General features: G+C 40.2%; 1 protein-coding gene across 1 annotated transcript in view; it reads right to left on the bottom strand.

The window, feature by feature from the left end:
- LOC136677072 (mucin-3B-like) overlaps positions 1–17,561 on the bottom strand; it is a 66,331-nt gene extending 48,770 nt beyond the window's left edge. Inside the window, exon 1 of the mRNA XM_066654466.1 lies at positions 41–17,561. Coding sequence (XP_066510563.1) covers positions 41–17,561 — 17,521 coding nt within the window. The remainder of the gene's footprint in view (positions 1–40) is intronic.
- Positions 17,562–20,039: the final 2,478 nt, after the last annotated feature.

The raw sequence follows: 20,039 nt of genomic DNA, 5'->3' as shown, positions 1-20,039 counted from the left end.
TCATTATTGATAACGCTTATAATGGCGGTGCAGTTAGTACCGGTTACAGGTTGAGTAACAGTGGTGTTGTCAGGAGTGAGAGTGGTGGAGGTAGTGACATTACCAGATTGAGTAACCCTGTTGTTGGTACTAATGATTACAATTTTGATGTCACACGTAATACCACTAACAGCTTGAGTATCAGGGGAGTCACTGGTGATAGTGGTGGTGATAGTCACAGTCAAAATCCCTGTGTCAATGAAATTGATGGTGATAATTATTGTACAGGCAGTGACATTAAGAGGTGGAGTAAAAATGTTTCTTTCACTAGGGATGGTGGTAAAGGTAGTGTCACTTAAAGGTTCAAAAACAGTGCTGATTTCACTTGCGATTGTCATAAAGGTAGTGTCACTGAGAGGTTCCAAAACAGTGCTGATTTCCCTAGCGATTGTCGTGGAAGTTGTGTCACTAACAGGTTGAGTAGTCTTTGTGATTTCACCAGTGATGATGGGGGTGTTAGTATCACTAACAGTTTCAGTAACAGTGCTGATTTCACCAGTGATGGTGGGTGAAGCCTTCTCAGTTACAGGTTGAGTAACGGTAGAGAATTCATTAGCAATGGGCGGGGAGATTGTGCCACTAAGAAGCTTACTATCAGTAGACCTGTCACTAATGTTGATGATAACTTGAAAGGTAAAATTACTGTCATTAGTAGGCTGATTAATAGTTTTCTCTTCAATTGTCAAAGTGGTGGAGGTATTAAAACTAAAAGGTGTAGTAACTTTGGTGTCATTATTGATAACGCTTATAATGGCGGTGCAGTTAGTACCGGTTACAGGTTGAGTAACAGTGGTGTTGTCAGGAGTGAGAGTGGTGGAGGTAGTGACATTACCAGATTGAGTAACCCTGTTGTTGGTACTAATGATTACAATTTTGATGTCACACGTAATACCACTAACAGCTTGAGTATCAGGGGATTCACTGGTGATAGTGGTGGTGACAGTCACAGTCAAAATCCCTGTGTCAATGAAATTGATGGTGATAATTATTGTACAGTCAGTGACATTAAGAGGTTGAGTAAAAATGTTTCTTTCACTAGGGACGGTGGTGAAGGTAGTGTCACTGAGAGGTTCAAAAACAGTGCTGATTTCACTTGCGATTGTCGTAAAGGTAGTGTCACTGAGAGGTTCCAAAACAGTGCTGATTTCCCTAGCGATTGTCGTGGAAGTTGTGTCACTAACAGGTTGAGTAGTCGTTGTGATTTCACCAGTGATGATGGGGGTGTTAGTGTCACTAACAGTTTCAGTAACAGTGCTGATTTCACCAGTGATGGTGGGTGAAGCCTTCTCAGTTACAGGTTGAGTAACGGTAGAGAATTCATTAGCAATGGTCGGGGAGATTGTGCCACTAAGAAGCTTACTATCAGTAGACCTGTCACTAATGTTGATGATAACTTGAAAGGTAAAATTACTGTCATTAATAGGCTGATTAATAGTTTTCTCATCACTAGTCAAAGTGGTGGAGGTATTAAAACTAAAAGGTGTAGTAACTTTGGTGTCATTATTGATAACGCTTATAATGGCGGTGCAGTTAGTACCGGTTACAGGTTGAGTAACAGTGGTGCTGTCAGGAGTGAGTGTGGTGGAGGTAGTGACATTACCAGAGTGAGTAATTCTGTTGTTGGTACTAATGATTATAATTTTGATGTCACACGTAATACCACTAACAGCTTGAGTAACAGGGTAGTCACTTGTGATAGTGGTGGTGATAGTCACAGTCACAATCCCTGTGTCAATGAAATTGATGGTGATAATTATTGTACAGGCAGTGACATTAAGAGGTGGAGTAAAAATGTTTCTTTCACTAGGGATGGTGGTAAAGGTAGTGTCACTTAAAGGTTCAAAAACAGTGCTGATTTCACTTGCGATTGTCATAAAGGTAGTGTCACTGAGAGGTTCCAAAACAGTGCTGATTTCCCTAGCGATTGTCGTGGAAGTTGTGTCACTAACAGGTTGAGTAGTCGTTGTGATTTCACCAGTGATGATGGGGGTGTTAGTGTCACTAACAGTTTCAGTAACAGTGCTGATTTCACCAGTGATGGTGGGTGAAGCCTTCTCAGTTACAGGTTGAGTAACGGTAGAGAATTCATTAGCAATGGTCGGGGAGATTGTGCCACTAAGAAGCTTACTATCAGTAGACCTGTCGCTAATGTTGATGATAACTTGAAAGGTAAAATTACTGTCATTAGTAGGCTGATTAATAGTTTTCTCTTCACTAGTCAAAGTGGTGGAGGTATTAAAACTAAAAGGTGTAGTAACTTTGGTGCCATTATTGATAACGCTGATAATGGCGGTGCAGTTAGTACCGGTTACAGGTTGAGTAACAGTGGTGTTGTCAGAAGTGAGAGTGGTGGAGGTAGTGACATTACCAGATTGAGTAACGCTGTTGTTGGTACTAATGATTACAATTTTGATGTCACACGTAATACCACTAACAGCTTGAGTATCAGGGGAATCACTGGTGATAGTGGTGGTGATAGTCACAGTCAAAATCCCTGTGTCAATGAAATTGATGGTGATAATTATTGTACAGTCAGTGACATTAAGGGGTTGAGTAAAAATGTTTCTTTCACTAGGGACGGTGGTGAAGGTAGTGTCACTGAGAGGTTCAGAAAGAGTGCTGATTTCACTTGCGATTGTCGTAAAGGTAGTGTCACTGAGAGGTTCCAAAACAGTGCTGATTTCCCTAGCGATTGTCGTGGAAGTTGTGTCACTAACAGGTTGAGTAGTCGTTGTGATTTCACCAGTGATGATGGGGGTGTTAGTGTCACTAACAGTTTCAGTAACAGTGCTGATTTCACCAGTGATGGTGGGTGAAGCCTTCTCAGTTACAGGTTGAGTAACGGTAGAGAATTCATTAGCAATGGTCGGGGAGATTGTGCCACTAAGAAGCTTACTATCAGTAGACCTGTCGCTAATGTTGATGATAACTTGAAAGGTAAAATTACTGTCATTAGTAGGCTGATTAATAGTTTTCTCTTCACTAGTCAAAGTGGTGGAGGTATTAAAACTAAAAGGTGTAGTAACTTTGGTGTCATTATTGATAACGCTTATAATGGCGGTGCAGTTAGTACCGGTTACAGGTTGAGTAACAGTGGTGTTGTCAGGAGTGAGAGTGGTGGAGGTAGTGACATTACCAGATTGAGTAACCCTGTTGTTGGTACTAATGATTACAATTTTGATGTCACACGTAATACCACTAACAGCTTGAGTATCAGGGGAATCACTGGTGATAGTGGTGGTGATAGTCACAGTCAAAATCCCTGTGTCAATGAAATTGATGGTGATAATTATTGTACAGTCAGTGACATTAAGAGGTTGAGTAAAAATGTTTCTTTCACTAGGGACGGTGGTGAAGGTAGTGTCACTGAGAGGTTCAAAAACAGTGCTGATTTCACTTGCGATTGTCGTAAAGGTAGTGTCACTGAGAGGTTCCAAAACAGTGCTGATTTCCCTAGCGATTGTCGTGGAAGTTGTGTCACTAACAGGTTGAGTAGTCGTTGTGATTTCACCAGTGATGATGGGGGTGTTAGTGTCACTAACAGTTTCAGTAACAGTGCTGATTTCACCAGTGATGGTGGGTGAAGCCTTCTCAGTTACAGGTTGAGTAACGGTAGAGAATTCATTAGCAATGGTCGGGGAGATTGTGCCACTAAGAAGCTTACTATCAGTAGACCTGTCGCTAATGTTGATGATAACTTGAAAGGTAAAATTACTGTCATTAGTAGGCTGATTAATAGTTTTCTCTTCACTAGTCAAAGTGGTGGAGGTATTAAAACTAAAAGGTGTAGTAACTTTGGTGTCATTATTGATAACGCTTATAATGGCGGTGCAGTTAGTACCGGTTACAGGTTGAGTAACAGTGGTGTTGTCAGGAGTGAGAGTGGTGGAGGTAGTGACATTACCAGATTGAGTAACCCTGTTGTTGGTACTAATGATTACAATTTTGATGTCACACGTAATACCACTAACAGCTTGAGTATCAGGGGAATCACTGGTGATAGTGGTGGTGATAGTCACAGTCACAATCCCTGTGTCAATGAAATTGATGGTGATAATTATTGTACAGGCAGTGACATTAAGAGGTGGAGTAAAAATGTTTCTTTCACTAGGGATGGTGGTAAAGGTAGTGTCACTTAAAGGTTCAAAAACAGTGCTGATTTCACTTGCGATTGTCATAAAGGTAGTGTCACTGAGAGGTTCCAAAACAGTGCTGATTTCCCTAGCGATTGTCGTGGAAGTTGTGTCACTAACAGGTTGAGTAGTCGTTGTGATTTCACCAGTGATGATGGGGGTGTTAGTGTCACTAACAGTTTCAGTAACAGTGCTGATTTCACCAGTGATGGTGGGTGAAGCCTTCTCAGTTACAGGTTGAGTAACGGTAGAGAATTCATTAGCAATGGTCGGGGAGATTGTGCCACTAAGAAGCTTACTATCAGTAGACCTGTCGCTAATGTTGATGATAACTTGAAAGGTAAAATTACTGTCATTAGTAGGCTGATTAATAGTTTTCTCTTCACTAGTCAAAGTGGTGGAGGTATTAAAACTAAAAGGTGTAGTAACTTTGGTGTCATTATTGATAACGCTTATAATGGCGGTGCAGTTAGTACCGGTTACAGGTTGAGTAACAGTGGTGTTGTCAGGAGTGAGAGTGGTGGAGGTAGTGACATTACCAGATTGAGTAACCCTGTTGTTGGTACTAATGATTACAATTTTGATGTCACACGTAATACCACTAACAGCTTGAGTATCAGGGGAATCACTGGTGATAGTGGTGATGATAGTCACAGTCAAAATCCCTGTGTCAATGAAATTGATGGTGATAATTATTGTACAGTCAGTGACATTAAGAGGTTGAGTAAAAATGTTTCTTTCACTAGGGACGGTGGTGAAGGTAGTGTCACTGAGAGGTTCAAAAACAGTGCTGATTTCACTTGCGATTGTCGTAAAGGTAGTGTCACTGAGAGGTTCCAAAACAGTGCTGATTTCCCTAGCGATTGTCGTGGAAGTTGTGTCACTAACAGGTTGAGTAGTCGTTGTGATTTCACCAGTGATGATGGGGGTGTTAGTGTCACTAACAGTTTCAGTAACAGTGCTGATTTCACCAGTGATGGTGGGTGAAGCCTTCTCAGTTACAGGTTGAGTAACGGTAGAGAATTCATTAGCAATGGTCGGGGAGATTGTGCCACTAAGAAGCTTACTATCAGTAGACCTGTCGCTAATGTTGATGATAACTTGAAAGGTAAAATTACTGTCATTAGTAGGCTGATTAATAGTTTTCTCTTCACTAGTCAAAGTGGTGGAGGTATTAAAACTAAAAGGTGTAGTAACTTTGGTGTCATTATTGATAACGCTTATAATGGCGGTGCAGTTAGTACCGGTTACAGGTTGAGTAACAGTGGTGCTGTCAGGAGTGAGAGTGGTGGAGGTAGTGACATTACCAGATTGAGTAACCCTGTTGTTGGTACTAATGATTACAATTTTGATGTCACACGTAATACCACTAACAGCTTGAGTATCAGGGGAATCACTGGTGATAGTGGTGGTGATAGTCACAGTCAAAATCCCTGTGTCAATGAAATTGATGGTGATAATTATTGTACAGTCAGTGACATTAAGAGGTTGAGTAAAAATGTTTCTTTCACTAGGGACGGTGGTGAAGGTAGTGTCACTGAGAGGTTCAAAAACAGTGCTGATTTCACTTGCGATTGTCGTAAAGGTAGTGTCACTGAGAGGTTCCAAAACAGTGCTGATTTCCCTAGCGATTGTCGTGGAAGTTGTGTCACTAACAGGTTGAGTAGTCGTTGTGATTTCACCAGTGATGATGGGGGTGTTAGTGTCACTAACAGTTTCAGTAACAGTGCTGATTTCACCAGTGATGGTGGGTGAAGCCTTCTCAGTTACAGGTTGAGTAACGGTAGAGAATTCATTAGCAATGGTCGGGGAGATTGTGCCACTAAGAAGCTTACTATCAGTAGACCTGTCGCTAATGTTGATGATAACTTGAAAGGTAAAATTACTGTCATTAGTAGGCTGATTAATAGTTTTCTCTTCACTAGTCAAAGTGGTGGAGGTATTAAAACTAAAAGGTGTAGTAACTTTGGTGTCATTATTGATAACGCTTATAATGGCGGTGCAGTTAGTACCGGTTACAGGTTGAGTAACAGTGGTGCTGTCAGGAGTGAGAGTGGTGGAGGTAGTGACATTACCAGATTGAGTAACCCTGTTGTTGGTACTAATGATTACAATTTTGATGTCACACGTAATACCACTAACAGCTTGAGTATCAGGGGAATCACTGGTGATAGTGGTGGTGATAGTCACAGTCAAAATCCCTGTGTCAATGAAATTGATGGTGATAATTATTGTACAGTCAGTGACATTAAGAGGTTGAGTAAAAATGTTTCTTTCACTAGGGACGGTGGTGAAGGTAGTGTCACTGAGAGGTTCAAAAACAGTGCTGATTTCACTTGCGATTGTCGTAAAGGTAGTGTCACTGAGAGGTTCCAAAACAGTGCTGATTTCCCTAGCGATTGTCGTGGAAGTTGTGTCACTAACAGGTTGAGTAGTCGTTGTGATTTCACCAGTGATGATGGGGGTGTTAGTGTCACTAACAGTTTCAGTAACAGTGCTGATTTCACCAGTGATGGTGGGTGAAGCCTTCTCAGTTACAGGTTGAGTAACGGTAGAGAATTCATTAGCAATGGTCGGGGAGATTGTGCCACTAAGAAGCTTACTATCAGTAGACCTGTCGCTAATGTTGATGATAACTTGAAAGGTAAAATTACTGTCATTAGTAGGCTGATTAATAGTTTTCTCTTCACTAGTCAAAGTGGTGGAGGTATTAAAACTAAAAGGTGTAGTAACTTTGGTGTCATTATTGATAACGCTTATAATGGCGGTGCAGTTAGTACCGGTTACAGGTTGAGTAACAGTGGTGTTGTCAGGAGTGAGAGTGGTGGAGGTAGTGACATTACCAGATTGAGTAACCCTGTTGTTGGTACTAATGATTACAATTTTGATGTCACACGTAATACCACTAACAGCTTGAGTATCAGGGGAATCACTGGTGATAGTGGTGGTGATAGTCACAGTCAAAATCCCTGTGTCAATGAAATTGATGGTGATAATTATTGTACAGTCAGTGACATTAAGAGGTTGAGTAAAAATGTTTCTTTCACTAGGGACGGTGGTGAAGGTAGTGTCACTGAGAGGTTCAAAAACAGTGCTGATTTCACTTGCGATTGTCGTAAAGGTAGTGTCACTGAGAGGTTCCAAAACAGTGCTGATTTCCCTAGCGATTGTCGTGGAAGTTGTGTCACTAACAGGTTGAGTAGTCGTTGTGATTTCACCAGTGATGATGGGGGTGTTAGTGTCACTAACAGTTTCAGTAACAGTGCTGATTTCACCAGTGATGGTGGGTGAAGCCTTCTCAGTTACAGGTTGAGTAACGGTAGAGAATTCATTAGCAATGGTCGGGGAGATTGTGCCACTAAGAAGCTTACTATCAGTAGACCTGTCACTAATGTTGATGATAACTTGAAAGGTAAATCTACTGTCATTAATAGGCTGATTAATAGTTTTCTCATTACTAGTCAAAGTGGTGGAGGTATTAAAACTAAAAGGTGTAGTAACTTTGGCGTCATTATTGATAACGCTTATAATGGCGGTGCAGTTAGTACCGGTTACAGGTTGAGTAACAGTGGTGTTGTCAGGAGTGAGAGTGGTGGAGGTAGTGACATTACCAGATTGAGTAACCCTGTTGTTGGTACTAATGATTACAATTTTGATGTCACACGTAATACCACTAACAGCTTGAGTATCAGGGGAATCACTGGTGATAGTGGTGGTGATAGTCACAGTCAAAATCCCTGTGTCAATGAAATTGATGGTGATAATTATTGTACAGTCAGTGACATTAAGAGGTTGAGTAAAAATGTTTCTTTCACTAGGGACGGTGGTGAAGGTAGTGTCACTGAGAGGTTCAAAAACAGTGCTGATTTCACTTGCGATTGTCGTAAAGGTAGTGTCACTGAGAGGTTCCAAAACAGTGCTGATTTCCCTAGCGATTGTCGTGGAAGTTGTGTCACTAACAGGTTGAGTAGTCGTTGTGATTTCACCAGTGATGATGGGGGTGTTAGTGTCACTAACAGTTTCAGTAACAGTGCTGATTTCACCAGTGATGGTGGGTGAAGCCTTCTCAGTTACAGGTTGAGTAACGGTAGAGAATTCATTAGCAATGGTCGGGGAGATTGTGCCACTAAGAAGCTTACTATCAGTAGACCTGTCACTAATGTTGATGATAACTTGAAAGGTAAAATTACTGTCATTAATAGGCTGATTAATAGTTTTCTCATCACTAGTCAAAGTGGTGGAGGTATTAAAACTAAAAGGTGTAGTAACTTTGGTGTCATTATTGATAACGCTTATAATGGCGGTGCAGTTAGTACCGGTTACAGGTTGAGTAACAGTGGTGCTGTCAGGAGTGAGAGTGGTGGAGGTAGTGACATTACCAGATTGAGTAATTCTGTTGTTGGTACTAATGATTATAATTTTGATGTCACACGTAATACCACTAACAGCTTGAGTAACAGGGTAGTCACTTGTGATAGTGGTGGTGATAGTCACAGTCACAATCCCTGTGTCAATGAAATTGATGGTGATAAATATTGTACAGGCAGTGACATTAAGAGGTGGAGTAAAAATGTTTCTTTCACTAGGGATGGTGGTGAAGGTAGTGTCACTTAAAGGTTCAAAAACAGTGCTGATTTCACTTGCGATTGTTGTAAAGGTAGTGTCACTGGGAGGTTCCAAAACAGTGCTGATTTCCCTAGCGATTGTCGTGGAAGTCGTGTCACTAACAGGTTGAGTAAAGGTTGTGATTTCACCAGTGATGATGGGGGTGGTAGTGTCACTAACAGTTTCAGTAACCTTGCTGATTGCACCAGTGATGATGGGGGAGGTAGCGTAACTAATAATTTCAGTAACGGTGCTGATTTCACCAGTGATAGTGGGTGAAGTCTTCTCAGTTACAGGTTGAGTAGCAGAGGTGATTTCATTAGCAGTGGTCAGGGAGATTGTGCCACTAAGAAGCTTACTAACAGTAGATCTGTCACTAATGTTTATGATCATTTGAAAGGTACAATTACTGTCATTTATAGGCTGTTTATCAGTGTTGTTATCACTAGTCAAAGTGGTGGAGGTATTGAAACTAAAAGGTGTAGTAACGTTGGTGTCATTATTAATAACGCTTATAATGGCGGTGCAGTTAGTACCGGTTACAGGTTGAGTAACAGTGGTGCTGTCAGGAGTGAGAGTGGTGGAGGTAGTGACATTACCAGATTGAGTAATTCTGTTGTTGGTACTAATGATTATAATTTTGATGTCACACGTAATACCACTAACAGCTTGAGTAACAGGGTAGTCACTTGTGATAGTGGTGGTGATAGTCACAGTCACAATCCCTGTGTCAATGAAATTGATGGTGATAAATATTGTACAGGCAGTGACATTAAGAGGTGGAGTAAAAATGTTTCTTTCACTAGGGATGGTGGTGAAGGTAGTGTCACTGAGAGGTTCAAAAAGAGTGCTGATTCCACTTGCGATTGTCGTAAAGGTAGTGTCACTGAGAGGTTCCAAAACAGTGCTGATTTCCCTAGCGATTGTCGTGGAAGTTGTGTCACTAACAGGTTGAGTAGTCGTTGTGATTTCACCAGTGATGATGGGGGAGTTAGTGTCACTAACAGTTTCAGTAACAGTGCTGTTCTCACCAGTGATGGTGGGTGAAGCCTTCTCAGTTACAGGTTGAGTAACGGTAGAGAATTCATTAGCAATGGTCGGAGAGATTGTGCCACTAAGAAGCTTACTATCAGTAGACCTGTCACTAATGTTGATGATAACTTGAAAGATAAAATTACTGTCATTAGTAGGCTGATTAATAGTTTTCTCTTCACTAGTCAAAGTGGTGGAGGTATTAAAACTAAAAGGTGTAGTAACTTTGGTGTCATTATTGATAACGCTTACAATGGCGGTGCAGTTAGTACCGGTTACAGGTTGAGTAACAGTGGTGTTGTCAGGAGTGAGAGTGGTGGAGGTAGTGACATTACCAGATTGAGTAACCCTGTTGTTGGTACTAATGATTACAATTTTGATGTCACACGTAATACCACTAACAGCTTGAGTATCAGGGGAGTCACTGGTGATAGTGGTGGTGATAGTCACAGTCACAATCCCTGTGTCAATGAAATTGATGGTGATAAATATTGTACAGGCAGTGACATTAAGAGGTGGAGTAAAAATGTTTCTTTCACTAGGGATATCGGTGAAGGTAGTGTCACTGAGAGGTTCAAAAACAGTGCTGATTTCACTTGCGATTGTCGTAAAGGTAGTGTCACTGAGAGGTTCCAAAACAGTGCTGATTTCCCTAGCGATTGTCGTGGAAGTTGTGTCACTAACAGGTTGAGTAGTCGTTGTGATTTCACCAGTGATGATGGGGGTGTTAGTGTCACTAACAGTTTCAGTAACAGTGCTGATTTCACCAGTGATGGTGGATGAAGCCTTCTCAGTTACAGGTTGAGTAACGGTAGAGAATTCATTAGCAATGGTCGGGGAGATTGTGCCACTAAGAAGCTTACTATCAGTAGACCTGTCACTAATGTTGATGATAACTTGAAAGGTAAAATTACTGTCATTAATAGGCTGATTAATAGTTTTCTCATCACTAGTCAAAGTGGTGGAGGTATTAAAACTAAAAGGTGTAGTAACTTTGGTGTCATTATTGATAACGCTTATAATGGTGGTGCAGTTAGTACCGGTTACAGGTTGAGTAACTGTGGTGCTGTCAGGAGTGAGAGTGGTGGAGGTAGTGACATTACCAGATTGAGTAACCCTGTTGTTGGTACTAATGATTACAATTTTGATGTCACACGTAATACCACTAACAGCTTGAGTAACAGGGTAGTCACTTGTGATAGTGGTGGTGATAGTCACAGTCACAATCCCTGTGTCAATGAAATTGATGGTGATAAATATTGTACAGGCAGTGACATTAAGAGGTGGAGTAAAAATGTTTCTTTCACTAGGGATGGTGGTGAAGGTAGTGTCACTTAAAGGTTCAAAAACAGTGCTGATTTCACTTGCGATTGTTGTAAAGGTAGTGTCACTGGGAGTTTCCAAAACAGTGCTGATTTCCCTAGCGATTGTCGTGGAAGTCGTGTCACTAACAGGTTGAGTAAAGGTTGTGATTTCACCAGTGATGATGGGGGTGGTAGTGTCACTAACAGTTTCAGTAACCTTGCTGATTGCACCAGTGATGATGGGGGAGGTAGCGTAACTAATAATTTCAGTAACGGTGCTGATTTCACCAGTGATAGTGGGTGAAGTCTTCTCAGTTACAGGTTGAGTAGCGGAGGTGATTTCATTAGCAGTGGTCAGGGAGATTGTGCCACTAAGAAGCTTACTAACAGTAGATCTGTCACTAATGTTTATGATCATTTGAAAGGTACAATTACTGTCATTTATAGGCTGTTTATCAGTGTTGTTATCACTAGTCAAAGTGGTGGAGGTATTGAAACTAAAAGGTGTAGTAACGTTGGTGTCATTATTAATAACGCTTATAATGGCGGTGCAGTTAGTACCGGTTACAGGTTGAGTAACAGTGGTGCTGTCAGGAGTGAGAGTGGTGGAGGTAGTGACATTACCAGATTGAGTAATTCTGTTGTTGGTACTAATGATTATAATTTTGATGTCACACGTAATACCACTAACAGCTTGAGTAACAGGGTAGTCACTTGTGATAGTGGTGGTGATAGTCACAGTCACAATCCCTGTGTCAATGAAATTGATGGTGATAAATATTGTACAGGCAGTGACATTAAGAGGTGGAGTAAAAATGTTTCTTTCACTAGGGATGGTGGTGAAGGTAGTGTCACTTAAAGGTTCAAAAACAGTGCTGATTTCACTTGCGATTGTTGTAAAGGTAGTGTCACTGGGAGTTTCCAAAACAGTGCTGATTTCCCTAGCGATTGTCGTGGAAGTCGTGTCACTAACAGGTTGAGTAAAGGTTGTGATTTCACCAGTGATGATGGGGGTGGTAGTGTCACTAACAGTTTCAGTAACCTTGCTGATTGCACCAGTGATGATGGGGGAGGTAGCGTAACTAATAATTTCAGTAACGGTGCTGATTTCACCAGTGATAGTGGGTGAAGTCTTCTCAGTTACAGGTTGAGTAGCGGAGGTGATTTCATTAGCAGTGGTCAGGGAGATTGTGCCACTAAGAAGCTTACTAACAGTAGATCTGTCACTAATGTTTATGATCATTTGAAAGGTACAATTACTGTCATTTATAGGCTGTTTATCAGTGTTGTTATCACTAGTCAAAGTGGTGGAGGTATTGAAACTAAAAGGTGTAGTAACGTTGGTGTCATTATTAATAACGCTTATAATGGCGGTGCAGTTAGTACCGGTTACAGGTTGAGTAACAGTGGTGCTGTCAGGAGTGAGAGTGGTGGAGGTAGTGACATTACCAGATTGAGTAATTCTGTTGTTGGTACTAATGATTATAATTTTGATGTCACACGTAATACCACTAACAGCTTGAGTAACAGGGTAGTCACTTGTGATAGTGGTGGTGATAGTCACAGTCACAATCCCTGTGTCAATGAAATTGATGGTGATAAATATTGTACAGGCAGTGACATTAAGTGGTGGAGTAAAAATGTTTCTTTCACTAGGGATGGTGGTGAAGGTAGTGTCACTGAGAGGTTCAAAAAGAGTGCTGATTTCACTTGCGATTGTCGTAAAGGTAGTGTCACTGAGAGGTTCCAAAACAGTGCTGATTTCCCTAGCGATTGTCGTGGAAGTTGTGTCACTAACAGGTTGAGTAGTCGTTGTGATTTCACCAGTGATGATGGGGGTGTTAGTGTCACTAACAGTTTCAGTAACAGTGCTGATTTCACCAGTGATGGTGGATGAAGCCTTCTCAGTTACAGGTTGAGTAACGGTAGAGAATTCATTAGCAATGGTCGGGGAGATTGTGCCACTAAGAAGCTTACTATCAGTAGACCTGTCACTAATGTTGATGATAACTTGAAAGGTAAAATTACTGTCATTAATAGGCTGATTAATAGTTTTCTCATCACTAGTCAAAGTGGTGGAGGTATTAAAACTAAAAGGTGTAGTAACTTTGGTGTCATTATTGATAACGCTTATAATGGTGGTGCAGTTAGTACCGGTTACAGGTTGAGTAACTGTGGTGCTGTCAGGAGTGAGAGTGGTGGAGGTAGTGACATTACCAGATTGAGTAACCCTGTTGTTGGTACTAATGATTACAATTTTGATGTCACACGTAATACCACTAACAGCTTGAGTAACAGGGTAGTCACTTGTGATAGTGGTGGTGATAGTCACAGTCACAATCCCTGTGTCAATGAAATTGATGGTGATAAATATTGTACAGGCAGTGACATTAAGAGGTGGAGTAAAAATGTTTCTTTCACTAGGGATGGTGGTGAAGGTAGTGTCACTTAAAGGTTCAAAAACAGTGCTGATTTCACTTGCGATTGTTGTAAAGGTAGTGTCACTGGGAGTTTCCAAAACAGTGCTGATTTCCCTAGCGATTGTCGTGGAAGTCGTGTCACTAACAGGTTGAGTAAAGGTTGTGATTTCACCAGTGATGATGGGGGTGGTAGTGTCACTAACAGTTTCAGTAACCTTGCTGATTGCACCAGTGATGATGGGGGAGGTAGCGTAACTAATAATTTCAGTAACGGTGCTGATTTCACCAGTGATAGTGGGTGAAGTCTTCTCAGTTACAGGTTGAGTAGCGGAGGTGATTTCATTAGCAGTGGTCAGGGAGATTGTGCCACTAAGAAGCTTACTAACAGTAGATCTGTCACTAATGTTTATGATCATTTGAAAGGTACAATTACTGTCATTTATAGGCTGTTTATCAGTGTTGTTATCACTAGTCAAAGTGGTGGAGGTATTGAAACTAAAAGGTGTAGTAACGTTGGTGTCATTATTAATAACGCTTATAATGGCGGTGCAGTTAGTACCGGTTACAGGTTGAGTAACAGTGGTGCTGTCAGGAGTGAGAGTGGTGGAGGTAGTGACATTACCAGATTGAGTAATTCTGTTGTTGGTACTAATGATTATAATTTTGATGTCACACGTAATACCACTAACAGCTTGAGTAACAGGGTAGTCACTTGTGATAGTGGTGGTGATAGTCACAGTCACAATCCCTGTGTCAATGAAATTGATGGTGATAAATATTGTACAGGCAGTGACATTAAGTGGTGGAGTAAAAATGTTTCTTTCACTAGGGATGGTGGTGAAGGTAGTGTCACTGAGAGGTTCAAAAAGAGTGCTGATTTCACTTGCGATTGTCGTAAAGGTAGTGTCACTGAGAGGTTCCAAAACAGTGCTGATTTCCCTAGCGATTGTCGTGGAAGTTGTGTCACTAACAGGTTGAGTAGTCGTTGTGATTTCACCAGTGATGATGGGGGTGTTAGTGTCACTAACAGTTTCAGTAACAGTGCTGATTTCACCAGTGATGGTGGATGAAGCCTTCTCAGTTACAGGTTGAGTAACGGTAGAGAATTCATTAGCAATGGTCGGGGAGATTGTGCCACTAAGAAGCTTACTATCAGTAGACCTGTAACTAATGTTGATGATAACTTGAAAGGTAAAATTACTGTCATTAATAGGCTGATTAATAGTTTTCTCATCACTAGTCAAAGTGGTGGAGGTATTAAAACTAAAAGGTGTAGTAACTTTGGTGTCATTATTGATAACGCTTATAATGGTGGTGCAGTTAGTACCAGTTACAGGTTGAGTAACAGTGGTGCTGTCAGGAGTGAGAGTGGTGGAGGTAGTGACATTACCAGATTGAGTAATTCTGTTGTTGGTACTAATGATTATAATTTTGATGTCACACGTAATACCACTAACAGCTTGAGTAACAGGGAAGTCACTTGTGATAGTGGTGGTGATAGTCACAGTCACAATCCCTGTGTCAATGAAATTGATGGTGATACATATTGTACAGGCAGTGACATTAAGAGGTGGAGTAAGAATGTTTCTTTCACTAGGGATGGTGGTGAAGGTAGTGTCACTGAGAGGTTCAAAAAGAGTGCTGATTTCACTTGCGATTGTCGTAAAGGTAGTGTCACTGAGAGGTTCCAAAACAGTGCTGATTTCCCTAGCGATTGTCGTGGAAGTTGTGTCACTAACAGGTTGAGTAGTCGTTGTGATTTCACCAGTGATGATGGGGGAGTTAGTGTCACTAACAGTTTCAGTAACAGTGCTGTTCTCACCAGTGATGGTGGGTGAAGCCTTCTCAGTTACAGGTTGAGTAACGGTAGAGAATTCATTAGCAATGGTCGGGGAGATTGTGCCACTAAGAAGCTTACTATCAGTAGACCTGTCACTAATGTTGATGATAACTTGAAAGGTAAAATTACTGTCATTAGTAGGCTGATTAATAGTTTTCTCTTCACTAGTCAAAGTGGTGGAGGTATTAAAACTAAAAGGTGTAGTAACTTTGGTGTCATTATTGATAACGCTTATAATGGCGGTGCAGTTAGTACCGGTTACAGGTTGAGTAACAGTGGTGTTGTCAGGAGTGAGAGTGGTGGAGGTAGTGACATTACCAGATTGAGTAACCCTGTTGTTGGTACTAATGATTACAATTTTGATGTCACACCTAATACCACTAACAGCTTGAGTATCAGGGGAGTCACTGGTGATAGTGGTGGTGATAGTCACAGTCAAAATCCCTGTGTCAATGAAATTGATGGTGATAATTATTGTACAGTCAGTGACATTAAGAGGTTGAGTAAAAATGTTTCTTTCACTAGGGACGGTGGTGAAGGTAGTGTCACTGAGAGGTTCAAAAACAGTGCTGATTTCACTTGCGATTGTCGTAAAGGTAGTGTCACTGAGAGGTTCCAAAACAGTGCTGATTTCCCTAGCGATTGTCGTGGAAGTTGTGTCACTAACAGGCTGAGTAGTCGTTGTGATTTCACCAGTGATGATGGGGGTGTTAGTGTCACTAACAGTTTCAGTAACAGTGCTGATTTCACCAGTGATGGTGGGTGAAGCCTTCTCAGTTACAGGTTGAGTAACGGTAGAGAATTCATTAGCAATGGTCGGGGAGATTGTGCCACTAAGAAGCTTACTATCAGTAGACCTGTCACTAATGTTGATGATAATTTGAAAGGTAAAATTACTGTCATTAGTAGGCTGATTAATAGTTTTCTCTTCACTAGTCAAAGTGGTGGAGGTATTAAAACTAAAAGGTGTAGTAACTTTGGTGTCATTATTGATAACGCTTATAATGGCGGTGCAGTTAGTACCGGTTACAGGTTGAGTAACAGTGGTGTTGTCAGGAGTGAGAGTGGTGGAGGTAGTGACATTACCAGATTGAGTAACCCTGTTGTTGGTACTAATGATTACAATTTTGATGTCACACCTAATACCACTAACAGCTTGAGTATCAGGGGAGTCACTGGTGATAGTGGTGGTGATAGTCACAGTCAAAATCCCTGTGTCAATGAAATTGATGGTGATAATTATTGTACAGTCAGTGACATTAAGAGGTTGAGTAAAAATGTTTCTTTCACTAGGGACGGTGGTGAAGGTAGTGTCACTGAGAGGTTCAAAAACAGTGCTGATTTCACTTGCGATTGTCGTAAAGGTAGTGTCACTGAGAGGTTCCAAAACAGTGCTGATTTCCCTAGCGATTGTCGTGGAAGTTGTGTCACTAACAGGTTGAGTAGTTGTTGTGATTTCACCAGTGATGATGGGGGTGTTAGTGTCACTAACAGTTTCAGTAACAGTGCTGATTTCACCAGTGATGGTGGGTGAAGCCTTCTCAGTTACAGGTTGAGTAACGGTAGAGAATTCATTAGCAATGGTCGGGGAGATTGTGCCACTAAGAAGCTTACTATCAGTAGACCTGTCACTAATGTTGATGATTATTTGAAAGGTACAATTACTGTCATTTATAGGCTGTTTATCAGTGTTGTTATCACTAGTCAAAGTGGTGGAGGTATTGAAACTAAAAGGTGTAGTAACGTTGGTGTCATTATTGATAACGCTTATAATGGCGGTGCAGTTAGTACCGGTTACAGGTTGAGTAACAGTGGTGTTGTCAGTAGTGAGAGTGGTGGAGGTAGTGACATTACCAGATTGAGTAATTCTGTTGTTGGTACTAATGATTATAATTGTGATGTCACACCTAATACCACTAATGGCTTGAGTAACAGAGGAGTCACTTGTGATAGTGGTGGAGATAGTCACAGTCACAATCCCTGTGTCAGTGAAGGTGATGTTAATCATTATTGTACCGTTCATGTTAAGAACAGGTTGAGTAAGAATGTTGTCTGCAGTAGAGATGTTCATCAAAGGTTTGTCACTATCAAGTTGAGTAAAACTGCCATTGTCTGTAGGAATGTTGGTGTTACTGTTTGTGTGATCATCAGCTGTTTGGTGAGTGACCGAGTTGTAGACTGTTCCCATTGTAGTGACTTCAGCAGTGCTGTTTCTATCATAAAACAGAAAAGTTTTTTTTAATTAACTAATACTCTCTTTGAATGTTGTTTTGTATAGTTCAGATGTGAAAAAGACACACTCACATGGTGATATGATTACATGTGGTCATTGCTGAGATGGGAGAAAAAAGCTATTGTCAAATGTTAGCAAAACATTTCATGCATATGATAGTTATTTAGGAATTTTCATATAAAAACAAGTTACAATATTAGTTACATGGCAAATACTGTTTGCTGCATTAAAATGATTGATTCTGTTGCTGAGTTCTGCATGTAATTTTTAATAAGTTATATAAGTTACTAGTCATATTTCTTTTAGAAAAACATTGGATTACAAGAACTGTTCAGGTCTTTTAATATTCACCTGCCCTACTCTAGTCCATATTTTTACTCATGAAGATTTGTCCATTCATAATAGTGAAGTGTAAATTCCATGTTTTGAATCCAATTCCATTCAAAAGGATGTGTAGTTAGGATCTAAGCCAAACAGATAAACTAAAAATGGCAGGACTTAGCGAAGTGTAGATTCCCAAACATTCCTGTTTAAGGATCTGAAACCAAGTAAAATTGACCGATATAAAGTAGGGTGAAGCTAAATTCTATTTACAAATGAACTTTAAAGGGCCACCTTTAAAGTTTACATTACATTTGAGGACTATTCCATGAAGATTGAAATGCAGTACACGTGAGATAAGTATTAAATTCTGACATGCGAAAAACATGCCCAAATGAAAATCCAATATTCATTACATTCATTAAATATTGCTCTACTCCTACCAGTAAAGCAATGTGTTCATTTCCATTTCAAGAAGCTGAATTCATGTCAGCATGTATGACATACCATCTAAAAAAATTCAATCAGCTCAACTGTATTGTATTCCACTGTGTGGCGCTGTGCACATGTCAAAACACAACGCATAGCAGGGATTTCAGCTCAGAGCAGTGCTGTATTAACCAGTTTTTGAAGTAAATCAGTTATGTAGTTACCATTAAACTGGGCATATTTTTAAGATTAACAGCATATGTAATCTCATATACAAATAAATTATTTTCCATTCATTATTAGAGGAAACATTGCTCAAGTCATGCAAATCAGTTCAAGGCTGTGGTTCCAATTCCAGTACCAAGTTGTGGTTAATCACTGAAATGTAAATGTATCATATAATATTATGTTTTATGGTGACATCCTGCTTTTTAACTAAGAAAATTCTTTCACATATTGGATAAGCGGTTACAGACAATGCATAAATGAATGAATAGTACGGAGCTAAATCAATAGCATAATTATTTGTATCTGAATTTTGAATATTTGAATTACATTTGTCTGACTTTTGAATATTTGAATTATATTTGTCTGAATATATTATATCTGAATTATTTTTGTATGGCATTTGATAAACTTGAAATTGTGAGATGGTTAAATATTCATACTTGAAAAATCTACATTAAAAATATTAATATGACAAATATTTTGAGTAAAAATATCTGAAAAACACAAACCCATAAATTCAAGTTGAAAAAATTCAGATTGCAAAAATACCAATCAGGCCAGGGGTCAACCAGCAGATTTTTCAGGAAAAAGTAATTACAAGTTTACCAAGTGCCCTACAAACATAACTAAGATAAAATCTGTTCAGAAAAATATAATTCAGATATTCAAAATTCAAACAAATATACAAACCGGATTCCCAAAACAGGGACACTAAACAAATTGTGAATAAAAACTGAATGCAATGATGTGGAGATGGCAAATGTCAACATTTTATTCGTAATAGAACATAGATGACAGATCAAAAGTTTAATCTGAGTAAATGTAACATTTTAAAGGAAAAATATGTTGATTCAAAATTTCACAGTGTCAACAAATCCCAAAAACGTTGGGACAAGTAGCAATAAGTGGCTGGAAAAAGGAAATTGAGCATATAACGAAGAGCTGGAAGACCAATTAACACTAATTAGGTCAATTGACAACATGATTGGGTATAAAAAGAGCTTCTCAGAGTGTCAGTGTCTCTCTGAAGCCAAGATGGTAAGAGGATCACCAATTCCACCATTGTTGCGCAGAAAGATAGTGCAACAATACCAGAATGGTGTTACCCAGCGTAAAATAGCAAAGTCTTTTAAGTTATCATCATCAACCGTGCATAACATCATCAAAAGTTTCAGAGAATCTGGAACAATTGCTGTGCATAAGGGTCAAGGCCGTAAAACTCTACTGGATGCTCTTGATCTCCGGGCCCTTAAACGTCACTGCACCTCAAACAGGAATGCCACTGTCAAGGAAATAACGGAATGGGCTCAGGAATACTTCCAGAAAGCATTGTCAGTGAACATAATCCACCGTGCCATCCGCCATTGCCAGCTGAAACTCTACAGTGCAAAGAGGAAGCCATTTCTAAGCAAGCTCCAAAAGCTCAGACATTTGCACTGGGCCAGGGGTCTTTTA

This window comes from Hoplias malabaricus, chromosome 2 (assembly GCF_029633855.1).
Source record: "Hoplias malabaricus isolate fHopMal1 chromosome 2, fHopMal1.hap1, whole genome shotgun sequence".
Lineage (NCBI taxonomy): Eukaryota > Metazoa > Chordata > Actinopteri > Characiformes > Erythrinidae > Hoplias > Hoplias malabaricus.
Note: the sequence above shows the minus strand (reverse complement) of the source record. Positions and strands in the feature narration are given on the sequence as shown.